The 13,443-nt window shown below is 33.8% G+C and overlaps 1 protein-coding gene across 1 annotated transcript; it reads left to right on the forward strand.

Annotated features, from left to right (window-relative positions):
- Nucleotides 1–252: 252 nt before the first annotated feature.
- On the forward strand, nt 253–4,757 carry LOC132179162 (peptidyl-prolyl cis-trans isomerase CYP23-like; the record flags this gene model as incomplete). The annotated part of the gene is given in 7 exon segments (XM_059591811.1): nt 253–369; nt 466–614; nt 1,840–1,912; nt 2,010–2,099; nt 2,926–2,965; nt 4,140–4,222; nt 4,454–4,757. Coding segments are annotated over 7 exon segments (573 nt in total), but the record flags the coding sequence as incomplete, so codon positions are not given.
- Nucleotides 4,758–13,443: the final 8,686 nt, after the last annotated feature.

Here is a 13,443-nt window from a genome sequence, read left to right on the forward strand (position 1 = left end):
GATTTTTCCGTAATCTCTAGATTTTCAATTATTTTATTTTGCTCATTGCTGTAGCTAATCAAGTTCATAGTAAACTGTAATTGAAGTTGAAATAGGGCATTCCGTAATACTTAAACAAATGAGCTAGTTAGATGCGTTACTTACATGCTTATTGATGTTTTTGTCATTTATTGCCTTTTTTTTTTTTTTTTTTTTTTAGTTTAATTTAATTATTTTTGGTTCAATTTATAATTGTCTAAAGCATTTTGCAAGCAGACAAACTATGGAGACATCGAATTTGGTTTCTTCCCGACCGTTGCACCCCAAACCGTTGAGCACATTTTCAAACTTGTTCGATTGGGATGCTTTAATACTAATCACTTCTTTCGGGTAGGTGCTGGGACCTTAGAAAAGCTTGATTATTGTTGATAAGCTGATTATTTGTACTATACCAATGTGTGTAATGGGAGTATGAACCTGTTGTAGGTTGATAAGGGCTTTGTTGCCCAAGTGGCTGATGTTGTGGGTGGAAGATCAGCCCCTATGAATGAAGAACAAAGAAAAGAAGCAGAAAAGACCGTTGTTGGTGAATTTAGTCAGGTCAAACATGTAAAGGGTATTCTTTCCATGGGGAGGTAATGTCTTCTTTGTGAAGCAACCGATTTTTTCATGGTTGTTATAATTTAGGTCATCCTTGTATAATTGTTTGCGCTATGATATTTCACTGTTTAGTGGGTATAGGTCACCTGGAAAGCTATAATCTATATCGCAGTGTTATATGGTGAAATGGGTCAGTTAGCTTGGGACATTACAGTTGAGTATCATATATGATTGGTTGTTATGAGAGTTAAAATTTAACGCGGAAGCACAACCGACTGCATGCACTGGCTTTATTGTATCTTCTTTTTTTCAGCTTTCTTTATAATCCTTTATAGCCTTGCATGTTCTTGTTTATTTTTGAATGAATTACCTTATTTTCTTTTTAAAGTGGGAAATTAACAGTTATTGAGGTGGAAAGTTGCAAGACATTGTGTTGCTCATTATGAATCAATGCTCTGCATTTGGTGCACATAAAATAACACAAGCTGGTAAGGAGTTAGAAGCGCCTCTGTAATTTTTAGACAGTCTACTGTGTGATTGATTGATTGTGAGTTGATGACCCTTAAGATAAGTTGGAGGGTACCATCGGGCTGGATGAAGTGGTAAGGTACTATCTATATATGATATAGCCATATAGGTCTGGAAGATGAAAACATTTCAACATTTTCTGGTTCATCCGTAAGCCATGCATTTGGAAGGATTGAAAGAAATTTTCTATTCTGTGCTAAATACTGCATTTTCTGGCTCCTTATTTCTGGCCAGTTTGACTACATAAATGCATGAAATTTAATGTCTAGTACTTTCTAAACCAACAATCAAACATTTTTTTAAAAAAACTAATTATTATTGGATGATACGGTTGCCAAGTATATCCCTGGGTTACATGTCCGAAAGATATAGTATGAAGAAGGATGAGAACCACTTCATAATAACGGGACTGTAGCATGCTTCATGTTGATCTACTTATGATAATAAACTATTCCATGCTGATCTGGTCATGATACGTCCATGGTGTACTATGGTGACCAGCCTACAGATGAGGATGATTAAGTTTGTGTAGGATTCCTGTTTTATGTTTTCCACCTGAATAGAACTTTCAAGAGCATTTTGGATATTCATCTATATTTTCATAATTGGATTTTCAGCAGTATACAAAAAAGTAAACATCTAGAGTCATTGTTGCATTGGACTTGAATCTTGTTGAGCTCCCTTCGCTAGTATGAAAATCTTACTTGTTCATTTTTTGTGTCTTTGGTACAGGTTTGAGGATCCCAACAGTGCATCATCGTCGTTTTCAATACTTCTTGGAGATGCCCCTCATCTTGATGGCCAGGTTTGTTGGTTACACTTGCCAGCTTTGTTGTGAAGATTATTATAGTATCTCATATGACATGATTACTAATGAAATGGCTGACATGAATCTGCTTCAGTATGCGATTTTTGGTCGACTTACTAAAGGTGATGAGACATTGAAAAAGCTTGAGCAAGTCCCTACTCGCCGTGAGGGTATTTTTGTAATGGTAATCTTTAGTTGATTACTCTAATGATCTGAAATCTAGAACTGGAACAATTATCTTTTCCCTTCACGTTGAAAATATACTGTAATTATGAACTTTGAGATTCATTATTATTATTTTTCAGTTTGGATGCATCTCTTGCAACATTTCCCATGTGATAATTGTTTCTAGTTAATTCTCATCATGATTATTCAATTCCACTGCTAACCAAATTATTTTTCTCTTTTTCCAATATATTATCTTTTTTGCTACACAAGTTTTGCACCTTAGACCTAACCCGAACCCCACTGCATCCCTTTACCATCTCATCTAAAGTCCAGGGATATTGATTTTGTAAGTTGATTGTAATACGTAAATATAGTTCTACCATGAAGACAGATAATCATGTCCTGTAAATGTAATTTATTGCTTTCTTTCAGAGAGCCTAACATGTGATTGGGAAATTCTTAAACCATTGCCAAGTTAATCATGTGGTTTTCACTGTCTCATGTATGGATCTTTTATTCAGGTTTTTTTATGAGACTGGTTAAATAATGAGTTTCATTTCTTTTATTCGGGTTTTTTGTGCAGCAAGAACCGTAGGGGTGGGGATGAATCCTTTTTTTTTTTTTTTTCCTTGTTTTTTTCTATATGTAAATCCCATTAGTTACATCTAGTAAATCTGGCCTTCTTTGTCCAGCTTTTTGTCTGCGTCTGAAACCATGTTGCTATTTTTATATGTGCTCTGAATCTTATTGTCTAAAAGCAACTTGTTTAGCTTTATATCCATGCAGTAGTTTCATTCTCGGCACTGAGCTAACTATACTTTTTTATTTTTCCTTTCTTTCAGCCAACTGAACGCATCACTATCCTGTCATCGTACTATTATGGTGAGAATTAAGCAGCCTGTTATTTTAATGTTGTTTGTGCGCATTTTGTTCTAGTGACTCACATTTTTCATTTTCCGTGATATAGATTGAGATAATGCATGTTAATTTCCTTATATAGATTTAAGCTACATACCCATGGCGTCTAGGCAAAAATTTCTCAAGTCATGGGATTTGGCTTACTAAATGGTGCTTGATGCAGGATCAACCCATTGTCTAGTCAATTGCTCCAAGTGGTGATCTCTTTGCTAAAATTTACTAATCAAAAACTGTCACGACTCTTGAAGATTCTTTTGCCTAACTGGTACTGTAGCTTAGCAAGGTCATCGGTGATTTAGTAACTATGGTATCTTTTGTAGATTCATATAGTAAAATGGAATAAATATACAGATGCGTTCCTACTATGCTTTGTGCCTTTTTTTTCGTTAACGTCATCACTATATATACAGTTAAATATCCAAGCATATAGTTGTCAAATCTTTGTTCAGTTTGAACCTGTATGATAATTATAGCATCACTTTCTTACAGCAATAATGTTTTTTTATTTTATTTTTATTTTTTTGATTTTATCTATGGTGTCTGTTAATAGCTTGAAGCAACATATGATGCATCTAAGTGCTCAGATCGAAAAGCAAGTCCTCTAGCATTTATTAACAACATAAGCACATGGGCAGTTAGAGGCCATGCCTTGGAGAGTCCTTATGCCAAAGATAGCTTGATTAGAGATTTCATGCACTTAATGTGTGAGGTTTTCCCTGGAACTTGACTAATTAGTGCCGGAAGACACAGATTGATCTTATGTAGCCTGAGATCATCAATTCATTTAACTGAAAAATATTTTTCAGCTGGGACCCATTTGGTTTTGCACCCATATCATCTCTTTGGCCAGCATAATGCTCTTCAGCTGTTTCATAGCTCAATCTAGGCAAATATAGATTTTCTTGATGGGGTTTATAAACAGCTTTGGATTTTTTAAAACTATGCATTAATATATCATACAGTCTTATGTACAAGACACGCATTTCTCAGCTGCAAATTGATGGACAAAACATCTGCCTGGATCATCTTCTAGCTAATTAATGAGCTGTAGGAAGAAGATTGTAAACCAACCGATAATCATGTGTTTGAAAAATGTACTTATGTTATTCTTGCTTTGCTTGTTTTTTGTGTTTTTTAGATACCGAGTTGGAGAGATGTGAAAAGGAGAGATCAATTTTGAAAAGAAGACTTTCTGCATCGGCCGTTGAAATTGAAAGACAGGTAATTGGAGTTGTACATGAGTTGTAGGACAATTGCATTTTAAAACTTTAGTATGTCTGATTCTTGAAGGCATGCCATTTGTGTGCGAAATTCATGTCCAGGTTCTTTTGCACATATAGAAAAACTCACCTCCACGTGCCTACAAGTACAGAATTATGAAGTGTTTTGGGAGTTGTTTGCCGTATTGTCTATCCTGAGTAATCTTGGCCTTGTTGTGTGTCATTTTTGCAGAGAATGAAATGTTTCCCATGATTCTGATAGCACGAGTCCGATCAGCGACTAGAGATGCTGTGATTGCTGTAAAATTTTTCACATCTTTATGTATTTGTTTCAGAGAAGGTTTCAAAAGGATCAGTTCTAACACAAAAAGCTCCGCTATATTTATCCAAAAACAAGAACCAGTATATAGTTTGAATTGTCCCCAAGAGATAACTCAATCGGCTGGAACCACACTTAATGAAGTGGAGGTTACTAGTTCGAATTTCCCTCCCCCTTCTTGTGCGGACATGTCAAAAAAAAAGTATATAGTTTGAATTGCGTGACAGTTGAAAGAGTAAGCCCAGCCCATCGTAGACTAGTGATAAAGCCCTATGCATCGAGGCCCATTAAATTGCACGAGTCAATTCCCTTTCTCTAAAACCCAGAAAAAAAGGCTATTATAAAGTTTAAGTGGGCCGGCCCAATATATTTAGGAGCCTTAGGCGAAACTTTTAAGTGGGATCTAATTTTTTTTTAATATTTAAATATTAATTCAATAATATTTATTTTAATAATATTATTATATTTTTATTTAAAAATAATTCTTCTCACTTTTTGGAATGCAAAATTACTGATTAAGTTTTTATATTCAAGATTTTCTAACATCCTCTTTTCAATTGATAATATGGCTAATCAATTAAGTCTCTCTTGTGACAATATTGTTGATCTTAGGTAGGATTTTATCAATTTTAATTTTGAAAAACTTTTTTATGCCAATAACAGGTATTGTCAATAAAATTCGATAAGCGATATGCATTTAGAAAAGAATCAAGTATTCTGTTCAAAAAAGAAAAAGAAAAAATAATTAAGTCTTTTTATATAATTTAATATATCAATTGAAGCACTTTCTTCTATTTGTAAAATTTCTTTTAAAACTTTTAATTATGAAAGTAAATCTAAACCATCAATATCATAATAGCTATCATGTTTTAGAGAACCTTCTAGATTAAGACATATGTTTTGCAAACTATCATCGTAATTTTAATTTCTTAAAATTAAATAAAAAACCAAAAATGTTTTCGTTGTTCTTAATTGTAAAAATATTTCCAAAAATAATAATGAAATCCATTGACTGAGTTCCAGGTAACTAACCTTTTTTTAATTGTTGATCAACTATGGAAGGATTTTAATAACTTAAAGATTGAGTAGCTGGCAAATAGTAAAATTATGGAGAAGAAGAGAAGAATTTAAATTTGAATAAGGCTTGAAAAAGGATATAGAGAGAAAAACGGAAACTTATAAAGAGAGGAGGAATAGGATCCTCTCCATTTCAAAATCCATCCATTTCCTCCATTTAGTGCATTTTGAAGGGTATTGCATTTAATGCACTACCCTTATTAAAACTTTTGGACAACACTACCCTTCACAATGCACTAAATGGAGGAAATTGAGAGATTTTGAAATGGAGAGGATCCTTTTCCAAGGGAGGAGAGGATCATGTTACCATAATTAGGGGCCTTAATTAAAGAATATGGACTGTAATAATGGCTTAAAATTTTGTTATTGATTTTTGTTTTTATTTTTTTAATTAGAGACCTTATTAAATTGGGCCCTAAGCGGCGGCCTTGCCTGCCTAAGGGTTGATCCCTGTTTAACCAAAACTCAAGGGTCGACGTTGTGGCCACCCAAAGAGATGGGTTTATGGGTGCTTGAATTCAATGCCAACATAAAAATGACTTTTGGTAAAACTTCCGTAAAAATTCATCCATTTTTTAACAGTTTCTCTCTCTCTCTCTCTCTTTCTCCCTTCGGCTCTCTGAGTCACTCATCTCTCTCTTTGTCGCAACTCTTTCCCCTCAACCCTCTTCTCATATCTCTTCAAACCTGTCTGCACCTCCCATACACCGTTGCAATTTCATATATCCAGCCAAAACTCCAAATGGGTATTCGTTTTCCTGCCATCTGGTCAAAATTTCATTTCCTTCAGCTCTCAAATTGTTTTTGGAAAGTTTTTTTGTTTTTATTTATTTTATTTATTATTAAATTTGGTTATATACTGAATTAGGATAGTTTCAGGAGTTGTGAGGAAAATGGATGTGGGTTTTTGAGGTTTTAGGGTTTTGTAGGCGGATTCGGGAACTTCCCTATAGTGAATCGGATCAGGACTCTGTGGAGTATGATGTTGACATTGTCAGGGCAAGATTGGCCGAGGTATAGTATCGGCAGCGATACAATTGAAAAAACTGTGCTATGAAAAGGGTGTCGAATTATCAGTGTATGTTGTTGAGAAAGGTGCTGTGAAGTGGGTATGCATTGCTTACTCGACTGACGACTTTGACTTTGATTAACGTTGGACTTTGATGGGTTGGAAAGAAAATAATAACAATAAAAAATGAATAATAATATCCAAAGAAAGAAGAGAAAAGAGGGATTGAGATCTCCTAGATTTTTTTATTTTATTTTAAATTTGATATTTTCAAATTTATAAATATCAACTATTTATCTCATTTAAGCGTTTAAAATAAGTTATGTTTCAGAAGTTAATGTGATGGATGAGTGTAACTTTTTCATTAAATTATGAAATATAGCTTATTTTAGACGCTTAGATAAGATAGATGATTGAGATTTATGAATTTGAGAATTTCAAATTTAAAAAGAATTTTAGGGAATTTCAATCCAAAAAAGAGTAGCTAACTTAGATAATGTTACTTTTTAAATGAGTAATGCTACATATACTCACTTTTTTAACCCATTTTTCCACACTTATAAGTAACTTTTAAAACTTCAATTGGATTTAAGATAGATTTTTATTAGATTTTAATCTAAATAGTGATTTTAAAAGTCATTTATGGGTATATGTATAAAGAAGCAGGAGTACGTGTAACATTACTTTTTTTAAATAGATAAAATAGAAAAGCATTGCTCCAATGAGGCCAAACTACCAATTCCTACATTATTATTATTATTTTAATTAAAAAATGTTAGAAGAGGAGACAAATTGTGGCTATTCTAGCCGAGCATAATCATAGTAATACCAACTCGCAGGGAACTGCTTAGGAGGGACTAGACGACGAAAATCACAAGTGCACCTTCAAGACCAGCCGAGCCATAACTTAACCGTTCGTCCTACTAGGGCATCGATGAGATTTAAGGGGGATAATACAAATAAGATGAAGATTCTGATATCCGAGAGTCGAACCCATGCCCTTTTATTATTACCCAAACCCAGTGGGAATGCTCCTAAGACCATCGAATTCCTACATTATTTGAACCGACTGATAGTTAGCTGGATAACTTCTTCTCTTTCTTCTTTTCTTTTCTGTCGTGAGGAAAAACCTTTAAGTGGATGGCGTACAACAATGGAAATGAAGCACATGTATGATCAATCGAACTTGGAAATCAATCACATGTGCGACCAGTTTGAGAGGAATACGGTGATCACCTCCTCAACGTGTTCCATCCATTACCGTCTGAAACAAACGATTTAAATGCTAATCTGCACACACATGTTTCAAGTTCTGAATCAGAAAAACATAACATGTGCTAGCTTCTCGCCGTCAATGAAGCCAAACAAAAGTTTGTTCTGGAATACCTGAGAAAAAGAAAAAAAAAAAAAAAAAAAATCTTTGTTACAATCTTGTTTGGCAGTGGCAGCAGTAGATCAGATGCAAAATTAGGCTGACTTTAATTTGTGAGGCTACGGAGACTCAAAATTGTCTTCAACAAAGGAGGGAACATACCCACATGACTAAAAAGCAAACACAGTGGCGGAAGTGTGTGGGAATGGGGTCAATTTTTAACCTCATACTCTTGTTCCTTTTCTACATGGGCTGTTGGGGGGGTGCCAATGCTATCAGACAAGAACCTGATAAATCACATGAACACCATCAATTTTGTGGTCCCAAATTCGTTACAAATCCATAGTAAACTACAGAAATTTTTTCTCAATATTCCAAATTCGTCCTAGGTTTCTCTTCTTCAACCTCAGATCGATCGCTTCACCTCTGCACTTGAAATCTTTTTACATGGAGGCTCAGCTAGCTTGTTGTGATGAAATTTAGGTTGTAGGGGACAAGAACATTTTCTTCTAAAAAACTGCTTTAAGTTATTTATTGATGAGAGAAGCATTTAATTTCTTCAGCAAGACAAGAATTCATGGTAAATCAGGTGATGGGTGTTTAGTGTTAGATGGAAAGGAGGATATACTACAAAAATAGCGGCGGCTTGTCGGGGGTGTGAAGCACATTTACTGGTGGTCAGCAATTGCGCCCAATGCAAATCTTGTGGATTGTTCTTCTCTTTGACGACATTTGCCATCAACGAACTGTCACGTGCCTTGTGGATTGTTCTTTCTTTCTCTTTTGATTATGATTTTGAATAGAAAAAATAAAAATAAAAATAAAATTTTAAAATAGGTTCGGATTTTGATGGTGATGGAACCTTAACCCAACCATTTGCTTCGGAGATATGTTTCATGTCATTTATCCATTGTTTTTTTAATTTATCATTGAATTTATAGACTTATACATAGAAATTGATAAGAAATATATATATAAAAAATGAAACCAAACATTTCTCATTTGCTTCTCTAATGAAGCTTATTGAACTCTCCAATTCAATCTTATTAAGTTGGCATGTGATTAATCTCAAATATAAAACTAGATTACTAATTAAAGAGACATAGGTACCCGGGCTGAACTAGCCTGATTAGGAAGTTGCTTAAAAATTCGTATCGCAAGTATAAGACCCGACACCTGAAAAGGTATACATACAATCAAAGGATCCGAATAAATTAATGAAGATGATTATTTAAATAAAAGAGACATGCATGTGAGAGAGTAGTAGTCCACAAACACGCGGAGTCACCGAAAGAAGAATTCAGTACAACTTAATTATTTGACATGTTAATTTGATTTTTATTTTGTTACACTTTGTCTTACACTTTTACCTACTATATGCCTATGACGGGAAAATGCAACCTTCTCCGAATCTCCCATGCCAGCGTACCAAATATATATATATATAACAACTTTAAAAAAATAAATTAAAAATAAATGAAAAATAAAAGCAAGAAAACATTACTATCTATTGGGTGCAGCTCATGTGCCCACCTTCATATCCTTCATAATAAACCTTTACTCGGATCTTAACTTTAGTCATTGTCCTTGTCCTCAAGAGGTAGTTTAATTGGCTGGGACCACGCCTAATGAAGCGGATGTTACTAGTTTGAATTCTCCTCCCCTCTCTTGTGCGGACATGTCAAAAAAAAAAAAAAAAAAAATCCCATCTCTTTTTATTATTATTATTATTACTATTTTTTTTTTTTTGGGTATTCATTAACCGTTTGTTTAATTGGTTTAGCAGCTTCAAAATCAGCAGTAATTAGAACTCTTTGTTTGTTGTGAGAAATTAAGCTTAAGACTCTTTACGTTTTCAAACTATCAGTTATTCAAATGCTTTTTTTTTTTTTTTTTTTTGACATGTTCACACAAACACAAAGGAAGGGAAGGGGAGATTCGAACTAGTAATCTCGGCTTCATGAGGCATGGTTCACAACTGATTGAGCTAACCCTTGGGGACTATTCAAATGCATTCCTAAACCAAAGAAGTTGCGAAATTGCAACTAATTAATTACTTTGTGTATCTAATGTGAGAAGGAAATAATAAAAAAGACAAACTTAAGCAACTGGTCCAAAAATAAAATGGATAGAGTACATACAAAACAATAAATTAATTCTATATTTGTAGTGATAATGATGTCTTATTCAAAAGATCATGTGCATGGAACTGTGGCTGCAGCATCTAGCGCCCACTTTAAATGTTTTTTTTTTCTTCATGTGCGTAGTTATTTATACTCGTGATCCAAACTCTTTTTCGAGGAATTAATAATTCTAATTTGCAAGCTGGTCTAATTTCCGTACAATGACATGTCATAATTAGGAAGGTGATCCTGATTAACTGGCAAACCGTGTTATTTGTACCCAAAAAGCCATAAATTAAGACCAATATTTACCTAATCAAACTTATTATATAGAATGACAGCAAATAAGTTTGCACGTTGATGACTTATAATTTGATTTTCAAACCTTGTGTGCTAGTGCACTCTTTAAAAAAATGGTACGGTAGATTTCTAAATTTAATGGCTGGCCAGATTCTGAAACGTTTTTAGGTTATTAAGCAGCCTCTCATGCATGGTAGCACCTGTATATTGAAAATTGTATAAGCGGGTTTAAACGGTGGGAACCACATGCATACTCTTCTTTAAGTCTGATTGAGTCATAACTTAATCATGTCCAATCAAATCATATATAGTAAAACCCAAGAACCCTAGATGGTTTGCCGATATAGGCTGGACGGGACAATAAAAAGCATGCACGTACAGTTGATAACAGTAATGTTGGTTTTATGATCATGAATCTTCTGGTCTGGTCAATTAAGAAATATGTTGATACGATGTTGTTGAACAGAAAAGACCTTGGACATCATGTGAGTATAGACAGAGTGATAGAATCGGCAGAAGATTAACTGTTTGTGAAGGGATATGAATGATTCAGCCTCACATTAACGATTTCTATCAAATCAGTGCAAATGTGGTTATGGTATGAGATCCCTTCCGTTAATATGGCGCAAATCTTGCAAATTAAAACACCCAATCAATTTGATTCGTCGGTGCTTGATCTGCCCCTCCACTCCTTTATGTCACGTAACATACCTGCACCACTGTGCTGCAACGGCTGTGACATTTGAGTGCGACTACTGTATCATGCATGCATCTCAAATTAACCCTTAATTCATTTCAGCTCTTTTAATTTCGTATTAACCCAAGTTCTAATTAATTAATGATGATAGATTTATTGCAAAAACTTTTGTGGTCGGGGATATATAGTAACCTGTTTGGGTCATTAATTATTATTTTATTTATGTGTGATAAAAACAAAAGACCATTTCTTGTGTGGACGATTCTAAGAATTATACGATAGTTTATCTGGAGGTGGAGGTGGAGGATCGGCTCCACCTCTACGGAGGAGGGCTTCTTTTTCTTATATATATATATATATATATATATATATATATATATTATTTTTAAGGATATAATCATAATTTTTCAAGAAGTGATGAGTATGACGTATCTGTTTTATTACGTGGTTTTGGGTATCTTGCCACTGGTTGACAAGACAGAAATTCGTTTAACAATTTGAACTAAAAAACAGGTGGGTGGTGATTTCTGAAGTGATTAAAATATATGGAGATGGAGTAATTCCTTCATCTTATTATTATTATTAAATTTAATTAAGGAACAATTTTTAAACACATGAAATTTAGGGATTAATTTATTAATTTCCCTCAAAAATATTTTGACTCATTTCAAAGTCTCTAAGCATATTTAATTAATTATTCAGTTTATGCTTTTATATATGATCGATAATGTGTCACTTCTTTTTTACTCGAGCCATTGCAAGGGGGAACAACCAGACACTGAGAATCTCCATGCTTGGACGTTTAACGACACCTTAGACACTGGACGCATGTCAAAAAACAGGTTTTAGGGTCTATTTAAGTTTGTCATGCAATTGAAAAACAACAATTTTAAAGCATTCCATTTTAAAATTAAAGTTGAACGTTTGTTAAAATTGTAATTTATCCTTTAAAATTATGCATTTTTAAAAACTCATTCCCTTAACTGTGATTCTATGTATTTTCAAATAGCAAATTTTTTATAAACACACTCCGTAACTATACATTTTTCACGATTTAATTTAAAATTGTACTTGTGGTATGCGAAATCGCAATGTCAAAGACATTCTTAGATGGACTGCAATGGGAATGATATGCAAGTGGGGCTACGGATAAGGAATTTCAACGTTTAAATAGAGCTTTTAAGTAAAAAAAAAAATTTAGACTCTTAAAAGAGCTTTTAATTTTTTTACTAAACAATTACTTTTAAAAAAAAAAAAAAAAAAACAGACTTTTTGAGTATTAAAAACACTTTTAGAGTTTGTTTGAAATTGCATTTGATAAATAGAGCCTTTAAGTCAAAAAGAGCTTTTGGGCAAAAGCCAAAAGTGCGTTTTTGCTATTTTTTTTTTAACTTTTTGGACTTTAAAAGCGCTTTTAATTTTTATACTAAACGAGTATTTTTTTTTCAAACGAATTTTTTGAGTGTTAAAAACACTTTTAGGCCTATCAAACACTCCTTAGATCCTTCAAACGCAATCTCAAACAGACTAAATCCTCACCAGCTTGAGTAAGTTGCTAACAATTTAAAATTTATTTGAAGAGATAAATTTGAAACGAATTTTCTGGCTATCCTGAGTTTACCTCTCTCATTCCCTCCAATTGGCCATCTAAATTTTGCCACGTAAGCTAAAAATAATCCAAAGGTATATATCCTCTTAATCCAATCGCTGTCATAAGTAATCTTTGGAGTCAATCACTCACCCCCTTCTTCCTTCAGGACCACCAGGGTCGGTGCTGTCATTAGCACCGTCCTTGGACTAATGAAAACTCCATGCTTTGCTTTGCTTCTCTTTTCACTTGGCCAACTTATGCGGTCTCGCTCGCCTGCGTCCTTCCTTAATCGTTTTCTATAACAACCTTGGGTGTCGGCAGTACAGTTTTGGATCATTTTAAATTTGTAAGTTGGGTGCCCTCCGGGCCCGGGGTGAATGCTCTGTTTCATGATGAAAACGACTTTGCTAAAAGTCAAGATCCTTAAACATAATGCAGCCTATAATTTTGCAAGAGTTGCTAAAAAGATCTTCTTTTCAATGACATTAATGGTGATAATCATATACCCAAAACGTGGCAATTCTCTAAATTTGATGCTGAGTATTTTCTCTACTTTTGTAGATATGAAAAGAAATTAATGTACTTAGCTAGTTTTCCCATGATTCATCGGGGGGTTCTGTTTGTTAATGCTTTTTAATGATGTTTTTTTTTGATATAGCGTGAATGTGATAATAGTTTTGAGTGTTTGGTGATGTGTTTTAATTTGTATGTTTATATTTTTGCTTCTTTTTTTC

The sequence above is a fragment of the Corylus avellana genome, chromosome ca4 (assembly GCF_901000735.1).
Source record: "Corylus avellana chromosome ca4, CavTom2PMs-1.0".
Lineage (NCBI taxonomy): Eukaryota > Viridiplantae > Streptophyta > Magnoliopsida > Fagales > Betulaceae > Corylus > Corylus avellana.